Source organism: Nyctereutes procyonoides, unplaced genomic scaffold, assembly GCF_905146905.1.
Source record: "Nyctereutes procyonoides isolate TBG_1078 unplaced genomic scaffold, NYPRO_anot_genome, whole genome shotgun sequence".
Lineage (NCBI taxonomy): Eukaryota > Metazoa > Chordata > Mammalia > Carnivora > Canidae > Nyctereutes > Nyctereutes procyonoides.
In genome coordinates this window covers 16,788,755-16,816,689 of record NW_026575034.1, presented here as the reverse complement: position 1 = coordinate 16,816,689, position 27,935 = coordinate 16,788,755, and the positions used below count along the sequence as shown (strand labels likewise).

Sequence of the window (27,935 nt, the reverse complement as noted above, 5' to 3'; positions counted from 1 at the left end):
GACGGTGGCACAGGCGGGCCGGCACCTCCCGGCACCTCCTGTCCGCTCCACGAGGAGCCTCCGCACGGAGGGACTACGGGGCCCGGCGCGGGGCGCGGGGGCGGGTCCGGCTCGGACGCCGCGGCCAGAATTGGCCGGAGGGCCCTCGTCAGTCGGGGCCCGGGCCCGGACCCGCGGCTCGTTCGTCGCCCCGCCCGCCACGGGGCGGCCGGCTACGCCCCCGGCGCTTTTCTTCAGGCCGCGCCGGAGCGGGTCTGACTTGGGGCCATAACCCACCGCGGGGCTGACGGGCTCAGGAGGCCCGGGGCGCCGTCGACCCGCCGCCGAGGCAACCGCGGAGCCGCAGGCTGGGCCCGCCGTCTGACAGGCCTTCCCGCGGGGAACGCTTCCGGGGCAGGGGGCGGGGCTGCCGGAAGTGGCCGGACGCCGTCCGCTGCTCGTTGTTTAAGCGGCTGACGGGAAGGAGAAGCCCCAGCTCCGGCGGCGCCGCGGGGCGGCAGTCACGACCTGAGCTCGGGCCGCCGCGAGCCTCCGGGACGAGCCAGAAGCCGGGAGCGCCGGCTGCGGAGCGGACGGGCGGGACGCCCGCTCGGCTTCTGATCTCATCATGTCGCGGGGCTCCATCGAGATTCCCCTCCGGGACACTGACGAGGTAAGTGTCGCGTATGGGGGAGGGCGGGGGCCGTGAACTTGGACGATCCCCACCTTCCCCCTTCTCTCCACTTGGTCTCCGGGGCGAGAGCCCCTTCTGCCCCAGGAGCCCGAGTCGGGCGGGCTCCCTGGCCGAAGCCGCAGTCACCTCCTGCCCCTGCCCCTGCCCCTGCCCCTGCCCCCTTCCAGCCTGGCAACGCCGCGTCCCCGGGGCCGCCCCGGGAGTTGTTGGAAGTTCCTTTCCTGCCTGTTCGTCTGTGACAGTGCTCGCTTCCTAGCTGTCGGGCGCAGGGGTTTTGGAGTGCGGATCAATCAGTCGTTAGGGGGGCGCTGGTGGCCCCGTGGTCTCTGCTGCTCCAGCCGTCTTCCCCCGAGAACGCCCGGAAGGTCGCCCTTTATCCCTTAGGAGCCGGAGTCGTGGTGCACCGTGTCCTCCACACACGGCCCCAGCGCCCAAGTAGGGGCCCGGAGATGCAGCCCCGCGGTGTGCCGCTGGACCTAACGCTCCCTCCCTGCCCGACGCCCCACCCTGGTAGCCCGCGGCTTGTCTCAGGAAAGCCCTCGGCGCCGCTGTTGTCTGTGTCCAGTGTGTCACGTATTCTTATTTTTGCTCGGTTGAGGTATACACCACTGAGATACAATTCACTTAGCCTAAAATCCATTGGTTTGTAGTAGTAGTAGTAGTAGTAGTAGTAGTAGTAGTAGTAGTAGTAGTCACAAAGTTGTGTGACCGTCCCCACTAATTCCAGAGCATTTACCCACTGTTCACTTTTGTGCCCACTTTCAAAAGTGTCTGTGCCACGCCAGTGCTGTGGCCTGAGGAACGCGAACAGAGGCAGCGTTCAACTTCCTGTTGCCTCTAGGATTGTGCTTCCCAAGTTGTCGGGCCTGTGGCATCGGTGCTTGTCTATCTGCACTTCACGCAGATTATATGTTACGCAGGGTTTTGTTTTATTATTTTTGAATAAGCAAAGCTTTTGTGACATTTTGTAGCTCCGGTGACTTGAAGACAACTGGCAGTACTTGCTGGTGTGCTTCTCTGTGCTTTTACCTTAATATTCTCATCTGGCCTCTTTGACATGTGTGCCTGGAACATTTCTTTTTTTTTTTTTAATTTTTTTTTTTTATTTATGATAGTCACAGACATTGAGAGAGAGAGAGAGAGAGAGAGAGAGAGAGAGGCAGAGACATAGGCAGAGGGAGAAGCAGGCTCCATGCACCGGGAGCCCGATGTGGGATTCGATCCCGTGTCTCCAGGATCGCGCCCTGGGCCAAAGGCAGGCGCCAAACCGCTGCGCCACCCAGGGATCCCCCGCCTTGAACATTTCTTTACATGCGCTTGCTCAGCCCTAGTGCAAGTGAACACACACCCTATGTATATCCCGTGTCGATGTATGTTCTGAAAGGCAGCAAAGAAGAAATGTGAATTTAAAGAAGAACTAAGAGTCAAAACCTCCATCGTGTGTTTTAGGTCATTGAACTTGACTTCGATCAGTTACCGGAGGGAGATGAAGTTATCAGTATTCTGAAACAGGAACACACACAACTGCACATATGGATTGCTTTGGCGGTCAGTATTCATGTAACAAATATTTTTTATATGTTGCCTGGGAAAAATAATTTGGTTTCTGTTTTCAAATACAGTAATAGCCAGCTTGGGAACATGATAAGTAAATTGTACCATATGTATGGAAGTTAATTGTATTACCATTTATAGAACAAGAAGGCCAGTTTCCTAAATGATGTACTTACTCTACTGCTAAATTAGTATATGTTGGTAAAGGCAAAATCCATTTAAATTAAACAGTACTCTATACTGTGTGTTGGATTATTTATTAATTACTCAATGAAGACTGGCTTATAATTTGTAGATAATCAGAAAAAAAACAAAGTGCCACCATGTAAACATTGTTACTTAACATTGTTTTCCATTAACAATGTAACATTTCCTGAAAAGTAGTCTAGAAGGTGATTATATTCCAGGCTGACTCACAAAAGCCCTTTTGGGGGGCTTGTTTTTTGTCCTGGTTGGTCCCTTCCATAACAGAAACCCTACCGGAGATTCTCAGGAGAATCACCTCAGAGAGTCTAAAATTCTAACACCGTTCACCCTCCCCAGCACCGACTGCCTAATGTTTCCTTTGTATGAGAACATCATATTGAATTATTCTGGTAATATAGTATAGCATATACTAAAATCATTTTTTTCTAAGCAAGCATACCCCAGGTCACTTTTGTGTAAAGATACATAGGAGATTCCCTTTATCATCTTGAAAGGAGAAGTTGATCTGGAATTGGACTTATATCCGTTGCTCAAGCCTAACTGTAAGAATTTCTTAGATATGGATTTACAGATAAATACTTTGTGACAATGGTGCCTTTCTAAAGTGTTAAGTTTTCCTGGTCTACAGAGAACAAGCCTTTAATGCTTGTCACACAGTGTTTAAAGCTAGAGGGGAATTTAGATTTTCTTTAGTACAAATGCCTCCTCTAACAGAGCTTACAGGAAAAATGGAGGATTGAAGGATTAGTGTGGCACCTGTGGTAAAATTGACGAAACATTGTGGGCTGTAGAATGTTACAGAGAAAAGGGTATAGGCTTTGGGATTAGAGAGGCCTTTGTTCATATTCCCACTTGGCTGTTAACTAGCTGTGTGACCTTAGACAAATGATCTACCTTCTGAGCCTATTTTCTCTTCTAAAATATGGGGATGTTAGCATTTACTTTAAGAGTGATTGTACAGATAGAAATAAGTATATAAAACTCCTGGCATAATCTGTGGCCCATACTAGGTGAGTAAATGATGGATCTTCCTTTTAGTATTAATAAATGAAACAGATGCCCAGGAAAGTTATTCAGGAGGCCCAAAGTCACGGATAATTTTGATAGATCTAGAACCAGAACCTAAATTTTCTGTTTAGAATTCTATATCCCCCTCATTATTGCTTTTTCTCTTGGGCTCTGATTTAGTTTGAAATCAACTATTGCTGGGTAAGTAGCAATTTGGAAACATTTATGGTGATTATCATTTTTTAAATAACTTAATTAGGCATAGTTCACCTATAATAAGTTGCACATATTTGACATGTACCACTTGAGAAGTTTAGCATATTTCATACTTAAGAAATCACTACAATCAAGATAATGAATATATCCATCACCCCCCCCCAAAACCTTCCTCCAAACTCTTCCCCACCCCCCATAGTGCTCAGCCAATCCTTGATCTGCTTTTTCTTTCTAAAGATTGCATGTTCTAGAGTCTATATAAATGGAATCATTACAGTATGTATTCTTTCTGATCTGGCTTCTCACACTCAGCATAATTATCTTGAGATTTATCCACATTGTAGCATGCATCAGTAGTTCTTTTTTCTGCTGAGTAGCAGCTATTATACAGATGTAACACAGCTTGTTTGCCCATTCACCTGTTGATCAACAATTGAGTTATTTCCAGTTTTTGGCTATTAAAAACAGAGCTCCTATAAATGTTTGTGTGCAGCTTTTTATATGTACATATGCTTTAATAATTCTAATTTGATTCTTTACCTTTTAGCTGGAGTATTACAAGCAAGGAAAAACGGAAGAGTTTGTAAAGTTGTTGGAAGCAGCACGTATAGATGGCAATTTGGACTATAGAGACCATGAAAAAGACCAGATGACTTGCTTGGATACATTGGCAGCCTATTATGTACAACAGGCTCGGAAGGAAAAGAATAAAGACAATAAGAAAGATCTTATTACACAAGCAACCCTGTTGTATACCATGGCTGACAAAATTATTATGTACGACCAGGTAAATAAGTCAGACTTCTATGAATTTATGAAAGGGGGAAAAATACCACATGAGAGTAGAATGTGTGTTATAAGCAACAGATTTTTTTTTGAAAAGAATTTTTCTTAAAATAACATGGTTGATTATAAAAATAGTTGAAAGAAGAATTCCCTGTTAAAATTGGAATTTCTTTGGTTGTTGTACTATTGAAGTAATGTGGACAAAGTAGCATATATAAAACTTATCCACAGGTTGAGTCAGTAATTCCATCAACTCCGGATGAATTTCAAGCATATTTAAAAAAAAGATTTTATTTAAATTCAATTTAATTAATATATATTGTATTTTTAGTTTCAGAGGTAGAATTCAGTGATTCTCAGTTGCATATAATACCCAACCCTCCTTAATCCCCATCCTATCCTTCCACTCACCTCCCTTCCAGCAACCCTCTGTTTCCTAGAGTAAGAATCTCTTATGATTTGCTCTCTGTTTTCATCTTATTTTATTTTTCCTTCCCTTCCCTTCTGTTCATCTGTTTTGTTTTTTAAATTCTACATATGGGTGAAATTATATGGTATTAGTCTTTCTCTAACTGACCTATTTTGCTTAACATAATATTCTGGTTCCATTTATGTCATTGCTGATGGCAAGATTTTGTTCTTTTGATGGCTGAGTAATATTCTATTATATATATATGTATATATATACACACACATATATATACAATTACATATATATATACACATCTATATACATATATATATCTTTTCTTTTTTTAAGATTTCATTTATTTATTCATAAGTGACACAGAGAGAGAGAGACAAAGGGAAAAGCAGGCTCCCCGTGGAGAGCCTGATGTAGGACTTGATCCTGGTACTTTGGGGTCACAGCCTGAGCTGAAGGCCGTCACTCAACTATTGAGTCCCCCAGGCATCCCCCATTATATATATTATATACACACATATACATACCACGTTTTCTTTTTATCCATTCATCTTTTAATGGACATCTGGGTCTTTCCATATTTTGGCTATTGTGGAAAAATGAACTTTTCTTTTTGTCATTGTTCCTTGCACAGAAGTCTTTCATTTCTGGATAATTTCTTGATTTGTTTTTGTTTGTTTGTTTTTTTATGAATTTATTTTTTATTGGTGTTCAGTTTGCCAACATATAGAATAACACCCAGTGCTCATCCCATCAAGTGCCCCCCTCAGTGCCAGTCACCCAGTCATCCCTACCCCCCGCCCACCTCCCCTTCCACCACCCCTAGTTCGCTTCCCAGAGTTAGGAGTCTCTCATGTTCTGTTTCCCTCCCTGATATTTCCCACTCATTTTTTCTCCTTTCCTCTTTATTCCCTTTCAGTTTCTTGATTTATAATTAAGAATTGCCCACTGGTAGCTTATACACATATTATAGTTGATAAGAGGAATTTGTGTGATACTCCACCTCCTTCCTATATGGTTTTCATTTTAATATTACACATTCATGTTAAATTGTGGTTGGTCATTGGTAAAGTCAAGTCTAAGATGATGTATTGCTTTTCCAGAACCATTTGTTGGGAAGAGCCTGCTTCTGCCTACTTGAAGGTGACAAAATGGATCAGGCTGATGCACAGTTTCATTTTGTACTCAACCAGTCTCCAAATAATATTCCAGCCCTTCTTGGTAAGTCATTTTTGGCAGCCATCTTAGGAAACTGTATCTTTCATCATATGCCTGTAATACTGTTTTTTTTACTGGGCTAGACAGCAACGTAAAAGAGCTTTACCTTATAAAAATGAAACTATCTGCAATGGATCATTTTTTCTTTTAAAGTTACAAAAATAGAATATATACCAGTTAAGAGTAATTTGTTATCCATTTCTTTTTTTTTATATGTATATTATTTTATTGGAGTTCAATTTGCCAATATATAGTATAATACCCAGTACTCATCCCGTCACCCTGTTTGTTATCCACTTCTAAAGAGTCCATAAGCAATGTATATTTGGACAACTGTAAGCTATTTTAATTGTTGTTTTATACCATCTAACAGGACTATTTTAAAGGCATAAAGTAATATATCCTTATGGAAAACAAGTTTTAGTATAAAATCATTTTCACCATTTTTAAGTATTTCTTATTCAGAGATGTATTTGATTTGGGTGGGTTTATATAGAACATATGAGACTTGTGTTCTTTAGTCAATGGATGTTTATTTTTAAAAATTATAGGTAAAGCTTGCATTTCATTCAACAAGAAGGATTACAGAGGAGCTCTTGCTTACTATAAGAAAGCATTGCGTACTAACCCAGGATGTCCAGGTAAGAGAAAAACTTCATTTTAAATAGTCTAAGCTGTAAATGATCAACTAAAAATATTGAAGATTTAAAGGCAGTTGCTTATGAAGTTGGTTGTGAAAGATGATATAGGGCTGTTGATATGACAGAATTGAAATTTTAAAAAAATGCTATGTTTGATCCAAAAACTGAATAGCAGATCATATATTTTTTTTTTAAGGATTTATTTATTTTAGAGAGAGAAAGAGCACACACAAACACACACGAGTGGGGGTGTGAAGCAGACAGAATATTCAAGCAGACTCCTGTTGATGTAGGACTTGATCTCATGATTCATGAGATCATGACCCGAGCTGAAACCACGATTTGGAAGTTTAACTGACTAAGGTCCTAGCAGATCATATTATAGTCTTTTTGCTTTATGCTATTTTTCTTTTTTTTTTTTTTTAACATTTTATTTATTTATTCATGAGAGACACAGAGAAAGAGAGAGAGGCAGAGACACAGGCAGAGGGAGAAGCAGGCTCCACACAGCGAGCCCAATGTGGGACTCTATCCCGGGACTCCAGGATCACGCCCTGGGCTGAAGGCAGACGCTCAACCACTGAGCCACCCAGGCGTCCCTTTACGCTATTTTTCTATTGAAAATCTCATTTAGTAAATCTTATTGATAATCAACTGTGTGCCAACTGTGTTCCTGTTCTAAACCCAGGGAATGCAGCAGTGAAAAAGAAAAAGTCCCTGTCCTTGGGGTGCCTGGGTGGCTCAGTGGATTGAGCATCAGACTCTTGGTTTCAGCTTGGGTCATCATCTTGGGGTCATGGGACAGAGCCCCATTTCAGACTCCATGCTCAGCAGGGAGTCTGCTGGAGATTCTCTCCCTCTGTCTCTCCCCACTGTGCACATGTGTGTGCACATTCTCTTTCTATCTCTCTCTCAGGAATGAATAAATAAATCTTTAAAAAAAAAATCCCTGCCCTCATGGAATTCCTAGATTATTATAAGTACTTAGGCTCTCACTCTGATAGACATAGGAAGTCATTCAAGGGCTTTGGGCAAAGAAGTAACGTAATCTGACTATATTTAAAAGGATCATTTTGAGCTTCTGGATTGAGACTAGAGTCTGGGAGGAGGGTAAGGATAGAAATGGGGAGCCCAGGTGGAAGGCTGTTGCTGTCATGTAGGTGAGAGATGATTTCGGCTTGCACTGGAATGATAATAGTAGAGGTGGAAGTGACTGGAATATTTTCAAGGAAGAATTAATGGAGTAGATGTGATATGAGACAAAGGAGGACTCAAAGGTAAGAGTAAGAGTTACATTTTAGTACATTGGAAGATAGTTCAAGAGGAATTAGTTTTAGGTGTGAAAATTTAAAAATACCTTTTAGACCTACAAGTGGAGAGGTCAGGAGGACCATAGTTCAGGAAAGAGATCTGAGCTGAAGTAATTTTTTTTTTTTTAAGATTTATTATTTATTCACGAGAGGCAGACAGAGAGAGACAGAGACACAGGCAGAGGGAGAAGCAGGCTCCATGCCGGGAGCCTGATGTGGGACTCGGTCCTGGGTCTCCAGGATCACACCCTGAGCTGAAGGCAGCGCTAAACCGCTGAGCCACCCAGGCTGCCCTGCACTGAAGTAATTAATTTGGAGGATATCAACATATAGATGGTGTATAAAGCCCTGAAACTATGAGGTCACCAGAGAAGTGAGTGTAGATAGAAAAGAGGTCCAAGGATGGTGTTATAGGGCACTGTGACATTGTAGAGTTTAGGGAAATGAAGAACCAACAAAAGAGCCTGAGAAGGAGCAGCCAGAGATGTAGGAGGAAAAGAATAAGGGCAATGTCCTTGAAGTAAAATGTAAAATGTTTCCAGGATGGTGTCAAACACTATCACATTCTGTTATTAGGTCAAGTAAAATAGGAATTAAGAATTGATCATTAAAAAAAAAAAGAAAAAGAAAAAGAATTGACCATTGAATTCAGTAGCATGTTAATCATTAGTGACCTTGATAAAAGCATTTTAACTGGAATGGTAGGGGTGAGATCCTTGGTGGAGTGCATTTAAGAGAAAATGGAAAAGGAAAGTTAGGCAGCAAGAGTTTTGCTATCAAGGGAAGAACAGGAGTGGATTGACAATTGGAAAGGAAAATGGAATCAAGAGTATTTTTTTTTAAGATGGGAGAATATATGTGAATGAGAATGATGTAAAAGAGAATATTTGATAATGCAGGAAAAATAGATGATTGCTGGAGCAGCGTCCTTAAATAGATGAGAAGGGGTAAGATCTAGTGTCCAATGGGGAGATTGGCCCTTCATGGGAACGTGGTGGAGTTTCAGCATGCCTTGAAATTAGCTAGCATGTACAAGCACAGCTCTGAAGGAATGACAGTTTGTGAGTGTAGTCACAATATTGAAGATCTTAATGAAACTTTATGCTCTCTTTAAAAATTGTTCTTTGAAAATTAGATATTGAAGGTAAAGTGTACCCCAGGAATCTTGGAAGACCAGAAAAATACCAGTGTTGTAGGTATTGTGTTTAAGATGAGAAAGGGGACAGAGGGAGTATGGTATAATATCCACTGAAACCAAATTCATGATAGACCAAAAGATTTTATAGTGTAGTTATCCTGAGGTGAATTTTGAGATTTTGCAATTCATAGAAAATGTTTAAGCATTTTGTTTAATTCAAACCTGAAAAATGCCCTGGTTTGACAGCTTGAATGACTTTATTTTTTTAGCGGAAGTTCGTTTAGGAATGGGTCATTGCTTTGTGAAACTCAACAAACTGGAGAAGGCTCGTCTGGCATTCAGCAGAGCCCTGGAACTCAATTCCAAATGTGTGGGAGCATTGGTTGGACTGGCTGTACTGGAACTCAACAATAAAGAGGTATGTGAGTGAAAAAATTATTTTGTGACTGATCTGTTAGGCTCAATATACCTTATCTAAAACTCTTTGAGGCCAGAGTGTTTTAAAGGTCAAGATTGCAGATAAAAGAAATGTAACATGATGCCTGCACTCACTGCATTATATATAATGTCCAGGTATTAGGACCCTACCTCAAATGCAAACTTACATTTCTCTGTGAGGATGAGTGATTATTCACACTACTAGGATAACCGCACAATTTAGGTGAAGTTTTGCTACCACGTGAGCTTGCTCTAAGATTACCAAACACCTTGTTTTGTTTTGTTTTTTAATTTTTTTTTATGATAGTCACACAGAGAGAGAGAGAGAGGCAGAGACATAGGCAGAGGGAGAAGCAGGCTCCATGCACTGGGAGCCTGACGTGGGATTCGATCTCGGGTCTCCAGGATCGCGCCCTGGGCCAAAGGCAGGCGCCAAACCGCTGCGCCACCCAGGGATCCCCAACACCTTGTTTTTTTAAAGAAGTTTTTGGATTTCAGAATTTCAGATAAGGGGTTGTACAATATATGTCAGTTTGGAATGCTTTCCATTACAAGTAACGGAAAGCCTACTGAGTGACTGAAACATAAGGGTTTTTAGTCGTCTACTCAACAAGCTCTCTTAAGGTCTTGGATTTGGCACCTCATTATCCTCAAAGCTAGAGTTTTACATCTTTCTGTCTGTCCTTCTGCAGTGTGTGAAGTTTCCTCCTCATGTCTGTTAACCTTATAAGTTGCAAGATAGCTGCTATATCTCCAGGCTCTCATTATTTCATCAGTCTTATATATAGGGAGGAAAGGGAAAGGATCAACAGCTTTCTCTTAGAGCAGTTCTATCCCCATCATACTTCCCCTTGTGTATAGTTGTCTGACAGGGTTATCAGATTTTCTCAGTCTCAGCATTATTGACTTACGGAGCTAGATGATTTTTTGGTGTGGGAAATTATCCTATCCGTTGGTAGGATCTTTAGCAGCATACCTTACCTCTGCCCACTAAAAACCAGCACGTCCTCCCTGTTGTGATAATGAAAAATGACATTGCCCCCAGTTTAGGACCACTGCCTTAGACTGATCTCCAGAGAAGGGGAATAGATCATCTTGACTGGTTTAGATTAATAATCTTTCATCCCCTGGGGTTTGAGAAGAGGAAAAGGCAACTTTCCTTCCTGAAATTAAAAGATCACAGGCTGCAATGTCTGGACTCTATTTAAACAGAGTTAGTAAGGGGGTTAAACTGGCTGTTGGTAATCCACAGACATCTGTCACCAAGAAGACAGCCAGGATCTATAAAGATACCATAGGTGACTCTTTGTGAGGGAAGTTGCAACAGTTTAATTCACTATTAGAAATTTTTTTATTCCTGCTGAAAGTTAACTGAAATGAGCTGTATTTTGGTGTCTGAACTTAGATTTATATAACCTTATTTCTTCAGACTATAAAGAAAACTTTGAAAAAATGCCAATTAAGTAATGGCCCTGTTGTTGCTTTTCTTTTAGGCTGATTCCATCAAAAATGGTGTTCAGCTTCTTTCCAGAGCCTATACTATTGATCCTAGCAACCCCATGGTATTGAACCACTTAGCAAATCACTTTTTCTTCAAAAAGGTAAGACAAGTCAATTTATTAAAGTTGTTTGCTTTTAAATCCTGTCTTGTTTTTCTATTCTGCAGTTGATACTGTATTTTTTTAACTTGGAAAAAAATTGACAATGTCAAGAGGTTTTTTCAAGTTAAAATGTATATTAGTTAATTTGGGGTGGGTATGTTTATTCATTCACTCTATTGATCCTTTATACTGTACCTAACACTGTAATAGAGATGTGGAGACCAGTAAGTTGTGGTTTCTGCACTCAGTTCAGTTTCATAGAAAACACAGACATGTAAACAAATGTAAATACAGAAATAAAGGTCTCTACCTTGCTGTGGTAGAGAAACGAAAGAGGAAGTGACCAAATGGTTAAGGAGGGTTTTTACCAAAAAGAAAAAGCTCTTGAACTAGATTTTTAGGAGGAAGTTTTTAGGTAGTTGAAAGGGGAAGGGGACAGATCTAGATTTAGTAAAAGCAGGGCATATGGTGGACTCTCGTGATAGACAATGCATTGGATACAGATAGTGAGGTGCTTCTGTGATATAGGAATTTGGACCTACTTATGCAGGCAACCAAGGAGTTGTTGAAGTTTTTATTTTTGCTCATTGATCAAGCTGTAATTTTTAAAGTTGCCGTTAATTCTGTAGAAACAATGGTATTTTTGATTTCTTGAATACTAAATCAAATATTTCATTGACAGAGTTTTTATACAGTAAGTGAAAGTTTTACTCACCATGTGGAAACCAGGTACTAAACTATGCTAAGAACTTTAATTAAATAGCAGTTTAGGCAAAAGTTCACAAAGCTATATCAATCCTTGTTAATGATAGCATAACACTCTTATTATTGCTATAAATATGCAGTCAATACTTACTAAATACCAAGTACTATTAAAAATGAATTCCATGGGGGTGCCTGTCTGGCTCAGTCAGAAGAGCATGTGACTCTTGATCTCAGGGCTGTGAGTTTGAACTTCACGTGAGGTATAGAGATTACGTAAGTAAATAAAACTTAAAAAAAATATGCATTCCATGAATCTGTAGAACAGTCAGATAATCCTGAGGTAGTTAATACTATCTCCATTTTGTGGATGAATAATTGAAGCAAAGGTAATAGCCGAAGGTCACACAGCTATTAACCACGATGCTTTACTCCCTCTGGCTATAGGAGCGTACTCCTCATTTCTAATGAATTCTTAATGAACCTATATGCTGTAACTTTTATAGTATGAAAAGACAACTATTTAGGGAGAAGATGGAAAGGTATCTTCTAAGTACTTGAAGCATTACTGTTTCAGATAAAAGTTACATAAGTATGCTTTTTACTGAGAAGACAAAGGACCAATAATCCTAAATATTTGAATACATATTTAATAATCATTGCTCACAACTGTTAGGAAAGCTCCCTTGAACCAGAAGAAAATTAATTCAATTTTTATTTTTTATTTTTTTTTCAATTTTTAATTTTTAATGCTAGTCACCCTTCCACTGCTGAAGAGGAAGTCTTGCTTTTTAACATGCTCAAAACTTTTTATATTGTATACATGAAATATGTAAATCAAGCCAGCCAATCTATTTGAGTGTTACTGAGCACCTGATATGTGATCAGCATTGTGAGGTCCTCTTGCACTGAATATATGTCCTGAAGGTTAACAGAGCATGCTTATGTATTTTTTCTTAATTTGTCATTAGAGCAGCCCTAGGAGGTAGGCAGGATATTTCTATTTCACTTTCTATAGATAAGAAAATTGAAGTTCAGCAAAGTTAAGTAACATCACTTGCCAAAAATTCACTCAACTAGCAGGTAGTACAGTTGAGTACAGTTGAGATGTATTTTAATTCTCTGCCCACCACACTACGTTGCATCCCCTATAGAAGAATCATTTAGCTGGGAAGAAAAGGTATTATTAATTAACATCTCAGACACTTCAGTAATTAAATAATAAAGTGTGTTTAGAGATGGGAGCTATAGTGATTCCTGGAACAATTAACACAGACTTCCAGAAAGAACTGAGAATTGAGCTTGGTTTTTTGATCAGAAAGAGAAGCAGCTAGAATGCAGAGGGGATTAGGGGCAAAAATTGGGATGTGAGGTAGAATTGAGATCTGAATGAGGGTTTTAAAATAAAAGGTAATCTTTAGTGTATTTTGTTAAATTTCAAAATGGAAATTCCCTAAAAAATGTGTCATGAGTGAAAGACTAATAAAAATAGAAAAATTAAAGTCTATTCCAAACTCAACATTTGACCTTTACCCTCATCCCAGGGAACAATCTATAAATTTAACTAAAAGGCTGTGCAAGAAAATTCGAAATATAAAGTTTGAATCACTTGGTTCAAATTCAGGTACCACCATTGTATAGTTATGTGGCTTTGGGCAAAAAATTTTCTAAAACTTTAATTTCCTCACTTGTAAAACAGGAATAATACCTACTTCATAGGATTTGAGGAGTGGCAGTTATGACTAAATGTCATGTGCATATTAAATACTTAAGTAATGGAAAACAATTACTGTTAAAAAGCAGCAATCACATTATTATTACTAATATTAAAAAAAAAAAAAGTTGAAACTGAGCATTGACCAAACAGAGGCTCTCCAGACCAGATTACTAGTGAAATGGGTAAAACATATCCCTATTAAAACTATGCCTTGATGTATGAACTCTGACTTCCAGACTCTCAGGAGATTAGCTCTATAATCCAGATTAAGTAAGGTCTAATGCGAAAGTCATGACCCATGCATTCAAAGAGAGGTGAATTAAAATCCAGTTACTTAAACTGCTCACCCTCATATGTTAGAACATTTCCCTTAGAGTCATAAAAATATTAAGTTGAGAATCTAGCTTTTCCACCTTAGACAGCATACTTTATTTCTTTAAGCCTCCATTTCCCCATCAATAACTTAGTGATAATGATACTCTTTACAGAGTTTTTGACTAAGGCTAGAATAAGTGTGTCATACCTACCACAGTGCTTAGTATATAATAGTTCTCAGTCAATTGTAACTGCTCCCTTTACTAGTAGTAAGGGATTTAACTCTTAGGTTTTCTCATCACAAAAAGAGTGCTGATACCTCAAAGGATTGTTATAAGATTAAATAAAGCAATAGATGTGTTGAGTAGATGTTAAGCTCTAGGTAAATGAATTTCTCTGCAAGGGGAATGAGAAAAATGATTCTTAATTCTAGATACAACACTGTTATTATTAATTCAGTGAACACATTTTAAAATGAAATTTGAGCCTTATATGAGCCTTATGATTGAGACTGTTAGAGTTGTTTGAATTTACTCAATTTCTGGATCTCATTGTTCAGGATTATAGTAAAGTCCAGCACTTGGCTCTCCATGCATTCCATAATACAGAAGTGGAGGCTATGCAAGCAGAAAGTTGCTATCAGCTGGCTAGATCATTCCACGTTCAGGTACAATCATTTTATTTATTTATTTTTTTTTCAGGTACAATCATTTTAAATCTCTAAATATCTACTTCTTTTGTTTTATAGTTTTTCAAGTTTTTAAAAAATTTTTGTATGTTACAAAGAAGACAAACTTTTGTACATGCTGTTGACCTTGTTTTATTTTCATTTTTTAGGAAGATTATGACCAAGCTTTCCAGTACTACTATCAAGCCACACAGTTTGCCTCATCCTCTTTTGTACTGCCATTTTTTGGTTTAGGACAAATGTACATTTATCGAGGTGACAAAGAAAATGCATCTCAGTGCTTTGAGAAAGTTTTGAAAGCTTATCCTAATAATTATGAAACTATGAAAATTCTTGGATCGCTATATGCTGCCTCAGAAGATCAAGAAAAAAGAGATATTGCCAAGGTACATTTTAAAAAATTGTAGCCATTTTCTGTTAGTGATCACTAGACTGTCATGCCTCATTCTTGTTATTGCTAGTAGAGATATGATGGAAGCAGTTTTGTTAGCCGGGCTTGTTCCAGTTGAAATAACGAACAGTTGACGTATTAAACAAGGTAGAGTAGCTACCAATTTTTACTTTGACAGCCTGTAGTTTCTAGATTAAGCCTGCTTCAACTTAATGATCTCTTTTATCTCAGGGCCATTTGAAGAAGGTCACAGAACAGTATCCTGATGACGTTGAAGCTTGGATTGAATTGGCACAAATCTTAGAACAGACTGATATACAGGTATTTTAGCAATATTTTTGGTCTCCTACCTAATGTGTGTTTTGAAAGCATGGTGTAGTGTTTCTCCCTTTCATTTTCACTTACACCTTATTGTCTCCACCATGAAAAATACAGGGTGCCCTCTCAGCCTATGGAACAGCTACACGTATCCTTCAGGAGAAAGTGCAGGCCGATGTCCCGCCAGAGATTCTGAATAATGTGGGCGCCCTCCATTTTAGACTTGGAAATCTAGGGGAGGCAAAGGTAGGGAACTGGAAATAATCCCTTCTTATGTACTATCAAGTTTAATGTACACTATTTGAGATGTATCAACTGTTTTTTAACAATGTAATTTTCTTTTCTTACAGAAATATTTTTTGGCATCATTGGATCGTGCAAAGGCAGAAGCTGAGCATGATGAACATTATTATAATGCCATTTCTGTTACGACATCATACAATTTAGCCAGGCTGTATGAGGCAATGTGTGAATTCCATGAAGCAGAAAAACTATATAAAAACATCTTACGGGAACATCCTAATTATGTTGACTGTAAGAATTGTAAACTTTTATATATATATATAAAAGATATTATTTATTTATTCATGAGAGAAACAGAAAGAGAAAGGCAGGGACACAGGCAGAGGGAGAAGCAGGCTCCATGCAGGGAGCCCGACATGGGACTTGGTCCCGGGTCTCCAGGATCATGCCCTGGTCTGAAGGCGGTGCTAAACTGCTGAGCCACCTGGGCTGCCCATAAAGCTTTTTTTTATGAATTAAAATTCCCACAACAGCAGCAAAAATTTAGTCTGAAAAAAAATCTTTCTTTGAACCAGTAGTTAAAAAATGTGAAGGTTATAATGTCCCCCTTTCCTTCAAACCAAATTTATGGCCTTAAAAAAAAAAAAAAAGCAATGCAGCTTTACTTAAATTTATGGTAGAAAATAAAAGAAACTAAACAAGTTGAACCGTATATTTCATGAGGTGAGCGATCTTCAGTGGGTCAGCTACCTTTATTAGACTTTGAACAACTCCTTGACTTACTTGATGATAGGTGTACCTTTATGATGCACCTGCTCTTATTTCATATTAACATTTTTGCAGTGTTTATAACAGTAAGAAAGAACACTGTCTTACTTTGAAATAACTATTACTAAAATGTCCTGCCTTGAATTTTTACACACTAGCCATTATAAAATTTGGGAAGTTTTTTTAAATAAAAATAATTGACAATAAAAAAAATAATAATTGACAATAATATACTCCCCTTAAAAGAACTTGAAGCTATAATATTTTGACTCGGGTTATATCAGAAGCTATTAACTTGCCTCCCATCATACTGTTATGGATGCAAAAGTGATTTAAAATAAATAAGATTTTAATTGAATGCCAGGCTGAACTTGAATTGGTTTGATAGATATAGGAAGCCATTATTAATTGCCTGAGGAGAGTGACATTTTCTGGAGAAAATAACAACTTAAATTTGTGTGACACTTTCTTACTATTTTTTAAGTGGAAGCCCACAGTTAGAGTCCAGATTTTCTAACTAGTAATCCGTGGTGGTCCATGCTTTCACTGTTTTGCCATATGACAAGCAGTGACAGTACTGTGCATCAGAAAGAAACTGGAAATAGAACAGCTGCAAGCTTTTTAAATATCTTTGGTGGGGATCCCTGGGTGGCGCAGCGGTTTGGCGCCTGCCTTTGGCCCAGGGCGTGATCCTGGAGACCCGGGATCGAGTCCCACGTCGGGCTCCCGGTGCATGGAGCCTGCTTCTCCCTCTGCCTGTGTCTCTGCCTCTCTCTCTCTCATTCTGTGTGACTATCATAAATAAATAAAAATTAAAAAAATCTAAAAAAAAATAAATAAATAAATAAATATCTTTGGTGGAGATAAAGACTTGGACGGGGGTGCTAGCATCGGGAATACAGTGGCAGAGATAAATCTGAGATTTCAAACAGACTTGAGGGTGACAGAGTTGCTCTTTTGTTAGATTATTGTTAAATTATTAATTAGTTTAATGGATGCTCAGTATTTTTTCACCTGTGGGATTTTTCTGTTCATCGTATGAATGTATTAACAAAATACAGTCATTTCAAAAGTATGACTTGGAAGTTAAGATCTTTTATAGCTAATACCTTAAATGTAAGAACTTTTAAATGTGTATTTTCAGGCTATCTGCGCCTGGGAGCTATGGCTAGAGATAAAGGAAATTTTTATGAGGCTTCAGATTGGTTTAAGGAAGCTCTTCAGATCAATCAGGTTGGTAGTATTAACTCTTAGGTTTGAAAAACAATTTTCTCACCTTTTTTTCCCTAGTAAATCATTTTTTTCATTTTATTTATTTTTTTTCATTTTAATGTCTCATATTTCTAATATCTTGACATCTCTGTTTTATTTTTACTTGTTAAAGATACTAGAGTGCAGAAGTCATCTTTTTGACTGTGGCCCACAGAAATAGATTTTACATCATAGCCTAGTATAGTTGTTTGTGTATACAAACAACTAAAGTGAAAGTTTTGCACATTTTTATGTGCTGTTGCTATGTGCTATACACTGATAACCCTATATTCCATTCTGTTGGATTTCTTATACTGATAATTACACACTAAATTGATTTTACAATTCATAAATCCATCTCCACTCTGAATTTGTAAATGTAGCTTGTAAACTTCAGTAATCAGCTATCATGGAAAGGTGATTGATGTCTCTGAATCCAAATTACAGATTTTGCTTCTTTACATATGTGTGTTTCAGGACCATCCAGACGCTTGGTCTTTGATTGGTAACCTTCATTTAGCAAAACAAGAATGGGGTCCAGGACAGAAGAAATTTGAGAGGATATTAAAACAACCATCTACGCAGAGTGATACTTACTCTATGCTAGCTCTTGGCAACGTCTGGCTCCAAACTTTGCATCAGCCCACCCGAGATCGAGAAAAGGTATCTTTCTTCTTTTTGTCTCTCTCTTCTTTTTTGTCTCTTTAAAACAAAACTGGCACTTTATTCCTGTTTGAATTTTGTTCTATAATTTTTTTTCTTTTTATAGGAAAAACGTCATCAAGATCGTGCTCTGGCCATCTATAAACAAGTACTCCGAAATGATGCGAAGAATCTGTATGCTGCTAATGGCATAGGTAAAGACATGGGCATCCCTAGTGATTGGTGAAATAAGTGCTTTCAAAGGAATGTTTGTAGATTGTAATTTCTCCCTAAAAGTAATAAATTTAGTTGTTCTAAAATAGGACTTTTAGTTTTTCTGGCTACAATTAGAAAATTCTCAAATGTGAACCTTTTTATAATTTTAGGAGCTGTTTTGGCCCACAAAGGATATTTTCGTGAAGCTCGTGATGTATTTGCCCAAGTAAGAGAAGCAACAGCAGATATCAGTGATGTGTGGTTAAACCTAGCACACATCTACGTGGAACAGAAGCAATATATCAGTGCCGTTCAGATGGTAATATCTTTCAAGATATTTTTATATTATGTTCATTGTTGAACAAATGTTTTCTTAACTATTCTCACCCTGTGGTGGAACTGGGTGCTATCTCTTGTGGTACTGTGTCTATTCAGAGACTTAAAATCGTATAACGGTAAGGCCAATCTTCAGTGTCTAGAGACATGAGTCCTGGTTCACCCCTAACCGCATGCTTTGGGCAAGGGATATCCTCTCTGATCCAGTTTCCCCATTTATAAAATGGAGATCATAAACTCACAGAATTGTGTGAGAATCCAGTATGAAAAGTACTGGATACCATACTTGGCACACACATGCCTAGTATATCAGTAAGTACCCAGAAGATAGGATTTAATATTTGTTTGCTTGTCTTAGACTCATCTTTCTTCGATGGGAGAACTGAGTTTCAGAAAGGTTAAATGACATTTTGGAAAGAAAGAAAAAACTCCATAGGGATTAGTTTTCATCACTATAGAATTTTGTTAGGCTTTTCCTATTTGTGGAGTGCTTGAATTTGCAGTAGAATAAAGTCATACTTAGCATCTAGGCGTGCCTGGTTGGCTCAGTTGGTAGATCTCAGTGTCGTGAGTTTAAAATCTTTTAAAAAATGATATTTAGCATCTATAGCATATTAGAAAGTAAAGCAGTTCTTAGACTCTATGGGAAATTAGTATGGTCGGGAAAAACAAGGTTCTTAGCAGAAGTACAAGACAATTGCAGTCCGTCCAGGTTCCTGGAAGTGGCTAACCTATTTTCTAAGAAGGGTGGGTATTACCAAAATCAGATATTTGAAAGGCACTAGTTACAAGGATTTATGGAATCCAGACTGCATACGGTAGCTCAGGTTGTGTTTTTGGAGGTGGACCTTCCTGATCTGCCAAATGATAATGTGGCCTTTAAAAAATGCAAATTGATTACTAGGGATACTCAAGGGGAAATTCTAACTACCTTCCATGAAAAAGATCTCACCGATGACTAGATAGGTTCCATGGTCAAAAAGTAGAGTATTCATGACAAAATTGGCACTAGTGTTGTTATATGTTGGTTTTACCAAGAAGTTAACCAGAACTGTGAGATTCACATGCTCATTGCCAGTAGGTTCCACCGATCCTAAAGAAGGGTGGTAGAGAATATATCCCAAAGGAGTAAGGTGTGTGACTTTTTATAAGTCGTCAATAAGCTGATTCTGGATAGCATTGCTAGAGAGAGATAAAAAAGGCCATCCAGTCTATTTATCCTTTCAGTGCTGGTGTGAGTTTCAAATGGAAAAACTATTTTGAGTATCTAGTCTTGGGGAATTTTTTTGAATCACATTTTCATGTTGTAGAAATGTATCCTGGTGAATGTCAAAAATCATTCTCAAATTATTCTTTAAAATTAACCATTCAAAGGGTAAAACACCTTTTAAAATCACTTAAAATCTTGTTACATGATCACAATGTCGTTTAATCCTTATTGTATTTTAACTGACTTTTTCTTTTATTATAGTATGAAAACTGCCTCAGAAAGTTCTATAAGCATCAGAACACTGAAGTTGTGCTATATTTGGCCCGGGCCCTCTTCAAGTGTGGCAAGTTACAGGAATGCAAACAGACTTTGCTAAAGGTAAAAAGGAAAACTCGGTTTTCTCATGTAATTCTCTACTGCATTGTATTTTTTTTTAAATTCTATTTCATGCATGTTCATATACCTAACAATCTATTTGGCTAAAATCCTTTTCATGTTATTAGATTATATGAAATATTTGTTTTGTTTCTTATTTATAGGCTAGACATGTGGCACCCAGTGATACAGTACTTATGTTTAATGTGGCCTTGGTCCTACAAAGATTAGCTACCTCTGTTCTAAAGGATGAAAAGAGTAATCTGAAGGAAGTACTTAATGCTGTGAAAGAACTGGAGCTTGCACATAGGTAAAGATTTTGTGGAAACAACTTTTGAAATGCTTTGTTTCTGTAAATCCATTTGTCTCAAAAGGTGCTTCTTCCTTCAAGAGAATCATTTTTTATTAAGAACCCTTCCAGTGATTTTTAAGCCAAAGCGGACAGTTGCCACTAGGTGGCGCCAAACTGTGGCCAAGATCCTGCCAGATTTAGATCCTGTAGCCTCCCCTAGAACTAGTTGGCTAGCTTTGCAAGCTTGCCCTAGATTTTCATAATCTGACAATAAAATGACCCAGCATTTTACACAATTGAAATTTTTAGACTCCACTTATGTTGGTTTTATTACTTAATACCGGTGTGTCTTTCATGGTATATTAATTTTCATTGGGCTAAGATTATTAGGGCCTAGCCTCTTAAATATTGAATAGGTTTATTCATCTTAGCTCTAAATTTATGTACCTTTATAGGATTTATTTGGTAATTTCAGTATGTGGTGAAATCAAAGCCTGACATCTCTTCAGGTTTTGTCCAACTATAATTAAGTTCTTACATAAGCATTTCTTGCCTTGCCTGATACATTGGTTCTGTTTTCACCTCCTACACCTACACCTCCTAACCTTCATGCTGACATATTTAGTAAATACAGTGTTTAGTAAAAATTTGTTGCTTGAGGTTATTTTTGGTTATTTATGAATTTATTGATGATATTAATATGACTACCTAACTTTGTGAACTTTTTTTTTATTAAACATATTGAGTGTTATTGATGAGTCTTTTTCTCAGTGTGTTTCATATATAATTTTATTGAAATGATAGCCTTTCATGTATGCGTTAGGTTCATGTAAGTCAGTCAATATATAAACCTAGTCTCAGACTATTTTTATAGAGTGGATTAAAAATGTAAAGGGCCTATTTCATTAGAATTTTTTTTAAATGAACGATTTTATTTTCTCATTCCATTTAGATATTTCAGTTACTTGAGTAAAGTGGGAGATAAAATGAGATTCGATTTGGCCCTTGCTGCTACAGAAGCCAGGTAATGTTACTACTTATGGCAGGTGACTGGGTGAGGCAGTGTGGTACCTATGTGCACTGGGTGGCCTTCCAGGGGTCAGTGTTTCCCACTCCTGTGCAACTCCCCAGCCTGATACAAGGCTTTTTTCTGAGAGCCCTTCCAGGGAATATGACAAAATCAGTGTAGTACAAGTATTTAAGTTGTGTGGAGAAAATACTTTTCTATCTATCCTGGTTCTTTGAGTCCCATGTGAAGATAATGTTGAAAATCTTTACATCTGTGCTTGGAGAGGACACTTATAATTTGGAAAGTTATTGTAGTTTGACAGTATTGATTTTTGAGAAACTAAGTTAATTTTGCTAATTAAAATATCTCTTAGATACCAACTAATGATCTTGCTTCAGACTTTTCAGTTTGTATAAGGAAAACATAAGTTCTGAGTTTTTGAACAAAAAGTGGACTAACTGCATTCATGTTTCTCTATATCTGCAATGTTATAGGCAGTGCTCTGACTTGTTGAGCCAGGCCCAGTACCATGTGGCTCGGGCACGTAAACAAGATGAAGAAGAAAGGGAGTTACGGGCCAAACAAGAGCAAGAAAAGGAACTGTTAAGGCAGAAACTTCTTAAAGAACAGGTATTTGTTGGTTTTCAGTTATACTAGAACTAAAGAATTATGTGCATACATGCCCCTTGTATGCTAAAAAAGAAGTTGTTCTGATGGTAGTCATGATATTTTGTCAACAGAACATTTTGCTGCAGTTTTTTTCTAGTCTTTTTTCCTCATAGGAAGAGAAACGTCTCAGAGAAAAGGAAGAGCAAAAGAAACTTTTGGAACAGCGGGCCCAGTATGTAGAGAAGACCAAAAACATTCTTATGTTTACTGGAGAGACTGAAGCAACAAAAGAAAAGAAAAGAGGTGGTGGTGGTGGACGGGTAAGATAGAACTCCTGCTAATACTGATGGCCCCAGTCCCTGTCATTTAACTCTCAGAAGTAAATATAATCAGCTGTATTTACACAGTGCTTGGTTCTTAAGTTTGACTTCCTCCTTTGTTAAGAGACAGTCTTCCAGCACGGTGTTTTGAATGGTATCCAGTATTTAGAAACGCATTCCAATGTCGGTCCCATATGCTGTACCTTGTAGTGGCCTAGGTAGCTGATGATTTTTGACATTAGGGTGATTCATCCTAATTAGAAGTCTTTAACATTGGGACTTATCAAGCACCCCTTCCTTTGGACTTTATAAAAGAAAAAAAAAAAGATCCTTCATTTGTCAAATAACTGATAGGATCTGGCCTCATTCCACCAGCCAGGAGAAAACTGATTGTAGTCTTGTTTGGTTTTCAGCGTTCTAAAAAGGGAGGAGAGTTTGATGAATTTGTCAATGATGATACCGACGATGACCTGCCTATATCCAAAAAGAAGAAGAGAAGAAAGGGCAGTGGTAGTGAACAAGAAGGCGAAGAAGAGGAGGGTGGTGAGAGAAAGAAGAAAAAGAGGAGAAGGTATTATTAGTGTGTTGTGAAGAGCCTTACAAAGGTGACAAATGACCTTTCACCTTCTGAATCTTTCTTGTATTAGAATTTGCCTACGAATCTTCCCCTTCCCATTTGCTGTTAAGATAAGTGGTATCCTGCCCGTCTGTCACCTTGAGGTGCCCCTGAGCTGTCCTGTTTGTCTCTCGTCCAGGAATCTCCAGTCAGCTGTCTTAGCAAGGCTGTTCTTCCCAATCCTTGGCCGCCTTTCCTTGGGGGAGAACCTAATGAATTCATTCAGACACAGACCTGTGGGATGGAAGCTATGATAGGACATTAGTAGGCCTGGAATGAGTAGCTGGGAAGAAAGAGGAGAGGAAGGATGTAAGGTCTGAGGCCTGGGTCTTCTGTCACAGTCTCTGTGCCTCCACCAAGTACAAGATTCAAGCCTACCTTAGATTAATAAGAGGACTTAACAGAGACTTAATTATTTGGTAGACATCACGTAAATCCATGGTTTTTGCAGATTCCTGAACTGTGTGTAGCAGTTGTAAATTAGGGCCTCTGCTCTTGAGGAGTGGACAGTATGGTTGAAGAGGGTATCTACTCAGAGTAGTGTTCAAAATGAATATATGTTGATGACAAAGTAGTCTTAGGCTTTCTATGTATGAGTGGATCTTGACAGACTTTCTCTTGTCCACTATGTAAGACCTCCAAAGGGAGAAGAAGGATCTGATGATGATGAAACAGAAAATGGCCCAAAACCGAAAAAGCGCCGTACCCCGAGAGCGGAGAAGAAGAAGGCTGTAAGTTTATAATACTGTGGTTTTCATTCCCGTCGTAGGCAGGAGGGGCTACACTGTACCAGAATACATTCTTTCCCTACAGTTTCTTCAAGCACAAATGCTTCTTTTTAAAGTGTATTTGTTGCTATTTGATTGTTATCATTACACTGCAAACTTAGTTAACGGATGTCTAATGTAACCTAAAAGTCTTGAATAATCTGTTATGTTTGGTCTTCTTTCTTTAGCCCAAGCCAGAACGTCTGCCTCCTTCAATGAAGGGCAAAATAAAATCGAAAGCCATAATATCATCAAGTGATGATTCTTCAGACGAAGATAAACTTAAAATTGCCGATGAAGGGTAGGAATTGTTCCCTTAGTGTACTTTTCTAATGAAAGATAAGAGTGGTCACTGTGCCATAATGACTTCTTTCCAGCCTCTTAGAATGTCAAAGCTGGGGATGCCTGGATGGCTCAGTGGTTAAGCATCTGCCTTCAGTCGGGTTGTGATCCCGGGGTCCTGGGATTGAGTCCCGTGTCAGGCTCCTTTGCTCAGCGGGGAGCCTGCTTCTCCCTCTGCCTGCCACTTACCCTGCTTGCCTGCTTGTGCACTCTCTCTCTCTCTGATAAATATATAGAGTCTTTAAAAAAAAAAAATCATAGCTGGAAGAAACCTAAGCACACATCTTATTCAAACCCTGTCATTTTCTCCTGTCATGCTTGTCCCTCAGAGAAGAAAACCTATTTTGAAATATTTTATTTGTGGGTATTATGTGAAATTTCTTGGATAGCATCCATCTATTTTTTTTAGTAGTGAAACTTTATTATATTTTATTGTTACTATTATTTTTTGCTGTTTTTTTATTATTTAAATTGTAGGGAGTTAACATACAGTGCAATATTGGTTTCTGGAGTAGAATTCAGTGATTCATCGCTTACATACAACACCCAGTGCTCATTACAAGTGCCCTCCTTAATACCCATCACCCATCTAGCCCATCCCCCATCAACCTCCTTCCATCAACCCTCAATTTGTTCTCTATTGTTAAGAGTGTCTTATGGCTTGTTTCCTTCTCTCCTTTTTTTCTTTTCCTCCTTCCCATATGTTCATCTGTTTTCTTTCTTAAATGTCACATATGAGTGAGATCATATGGTATTTGTCTTTCTCTGATTGACTTATTTCACAGCTTAATATACTCTAGCTCTGGCTGGCATCCTTTTTTTTTTTTTTTTTTTTTCCCGGAAGGCATCTTTCTAAATGGAATGTATCACTCTGGTATACTACCAGACTGGCTAAAACTGTTATGAATAGCCTGATCCTGGTCACATGGAGATAGGATTTTCTTGACTGTGTCCTTCATTGTCAGGCAATGGTGACTCAGCTCTGTCTGCTTCGTGAAGGGCTTATCCTAGACTGCTTTTCTAGTACTCTCCTTTAGCTCATGGCACACCTGGAAAAGCAGTATTTGGTTTTACTTGTCCTAAACTTCACCCTCAAGCTGGAGGTTCTTCCCAATGTGGATTCCCAGACTGGGACTCAGTGCTGTACCACATGGTGTATTTCTTCCAATGGCTGTCATTTCATTCATTCCACAGTCATTTGAGCATACACTAAGAATTCCATGAGACAGTGTGCTGAGTGCTGAGGATACAGAGGAAAGAGTCATAGCTCTGCCCTCAAGAAGTTTATGCTTTAGAGGCAATGGAGAACAACAGATAAACCAAAAACATTATCGTTGGATAAGTGTTATCACTTACGGTTTCATTTATTACTCTCTGGGGACTATACCTATTCTGGAGCTGAGGGCAGGGTTGTAAGAGACATGCTTTGTAAAAGACTGTTTGAGTTGAGTCTTGGAAAAATGGAGTCTAGCTGGTTAGAGGTGAGCAAGTAGCATGTCGAAGGAGCTAAGGGTGCTAGTGGGGCTGCAGCCTCACAGGTAGCGATCTCTAGGGAACCATCTATAAAGACTTGTAGTTCCCTTTTTTCTGAAGATGCTGGCTGACACACATTTGGGTTGCCTTGCCCTTGCCCGTGCTGTCACCCTGGCCAGTGTTGAGAGGCAGAGCAGAGCAAGAAATATGTGGTTTTAGAATGGGTGTCATTAAAACATGTAGGCAGAAGGGTCTATGTTAGAGGCTGAGTTACTGCTAAACTATATCCAAGATCAAGACCAAGTTGATTTGAGCCACTTATATCATCAGTTAAACTTGGTCCTGACCATCACAAAGTGTTTAATTTTGGCCACGTAGAATGATGGGAATTGGATCCCAGGAGGCCACTGGCCTTTAGTATATACATGGGCAGAGGGGAGCTCAGCAAAAGGAAGCAAGCTACACAAGGCTTTTAGCTGTGGCTTGTTCTCTTGAGTAAGCCCTGTCCTGGAGTAGGGCACTAGTGCAGCAGCAAATCGTGGATAGAAAAGGTGCCTTTGCTCTTCAGGTATCTGATGGGACAGGGAAGAGTCAGTCCTATTCATCCAGCCTCAGGAGAGGGTTTATTCTTCAGAGTCTCTACAGCCACGCAAGACCCTGGTTTCACCTCTGCTGCTATGAATTTGCGTATAAAAATAAATGTATCCCTTCCTTTTCATCATTTTATGTATGAAACTGAGAAGTGCTTCATTCTGATGAGAGGTGCCTGATATAACCCAGTGAGAGTCCTCCTTGACTGTTTAAATGCTGTGGTATAATCAAAGTGCCTTGTTTTCTTTGCCTTTTAATCCTTTTTTTATTGTGGAATAGATTGGATTTACAAAACAGTACACTTGGCAAATATCATAAAATGAATACCTGTGTAAACAATATCCAGGTCAAGAAATGGGACATTAAATGCCCTGACTTTTTAAAAGCATTCTCTGCTCATCGAGGCTCCCAGTGGCCAGTCTAACCAGTGCTTCTCTTTGCCAGACATCACCGCAACAGCAACAGCAACAGTGACTCGGATGAGGGAGAGCGGCGGAAGAAACACGCCTCTTCGGAGAGCGATTCTGATGAGAACCAAAATAAGTCTGGCAGCGAGGCCGGCAGTCCCCGGAGGCCCCGCGGACAGGAGTCAGATGAGGATTCAGACAGTGACCAGCCATCCAGAAAGAGAAGGCCCTCAGGTTCTGAACAGTCTGACAATGAGTCTGTGCAGTCCGGGAGAAGCCGCTCTGGAGGTTCCGACATGGACTCTCGCCCTGCTTCTCCGAGTGCCGAGTCAGAGCACGATTCCGAGAGAGGATCTGATAACGAGGGCTCTGGCCAAGGCTCTGGGAATGAATCCGAACCAGAGGGATCCAACAATGAGGCCTCGGATCGGGGCTCAGAACGTGGGTCAGATGAGAGCGACTAGGTTTTATTTCATAAATAAGCTTCATCTCTGGAGGAAACTTTTTTAATATATGAAAGCTGTGATTAAAAAAAAAAAGTTTCAGATGTTTAGTCAAACAATTGTGAAATTTTTCCTAAGGCAGTTTTTTTTTTCTACCCATTTGTATATTACTAAACCCCAAGAGATATTTCCTGTGCTAGAGTCCAATATTTGAGTCTCTTGAGCAAATGAAGAACGTGACTATTCTTCATTATGGTACAATTCCACCTGTCATATGTGAAAACTGCAGTAAAAATAAACCCAAATGCTAAATCATTCCTACAGAGGTTTGACTGAAACTGGCAGATGTCTCATCGTCTTTGTATGTTAAGCAGCATAGTGTTTTGATTTTTATTGCAATCTTTTACCAAGTGGTGCAAGAAACTTGGTTTTCATGTCTTTGTTCATTTGAAGTTTAGATTGAGAATATTTTTATTTTCTGGAGAAAGATATCTACTGTATAATTGCACCAAAGTACGAGTGGAAGGAAGGTTTTCTTCAGTAGCGTAATACTGCAGCCATGTAGATAAAATCACAAATATATAATTTGTTAGGTCAAATAAAATGTGGAAAAATGCTTTTCTGTTAGTAGAATGCAAAGACCTACATAAGCCACACAATAAAATTCTTTTACCAACTTT

General features: G+C 39.0%; 1 protein-coding gene across 1 annotated transcript; it reads left to right on the top strand.

Annotated features, from left to right (window-relative positions):
- Positions 1-428: 428 nt before the first annotated feature.
- On the top strand, positions 429-27,935 carry CTR9 (CTR9 homolog, Paf1/RNA polymerase II complex component). Its single transcript, XM_055317941.1, has 25 exons — positions 429-652; positions 2,123-2,221; positions 4,206-4,445; positions 5,972-6,089; positions 6,638-6,727; positions 9,445-9,593; positions 11,107-11,214; positions 14,508-14,615; positions 14,786-15,022; positions 15,259-15,348; positions 15,463-15,591; positions 15,696-15,879; positions 17,501-17,589; positions 18,085-18,270; positions 18,377-18,464; positions 18,636-18,784; positions 20,273-20,389; positions 20,551-20,696; positions 21,631-21,702; positions 22,182-22,317; positions 22,470-22,616; positions 23,030-23,187; positions 23,867-23,963; positions 24,188-24,300; positions 26,850-27,935. The coding sequence occupies exons 1-25, from the start codon at positions 608-610 to the stop codon at positions 27,274-27,276; spliced, it is 3,522 nt and encodes a 1,173-aa protein (XP_055173916.1). The 5' UTR covers positions 429-607; the 3' UTR covers positions 27,277-27,935.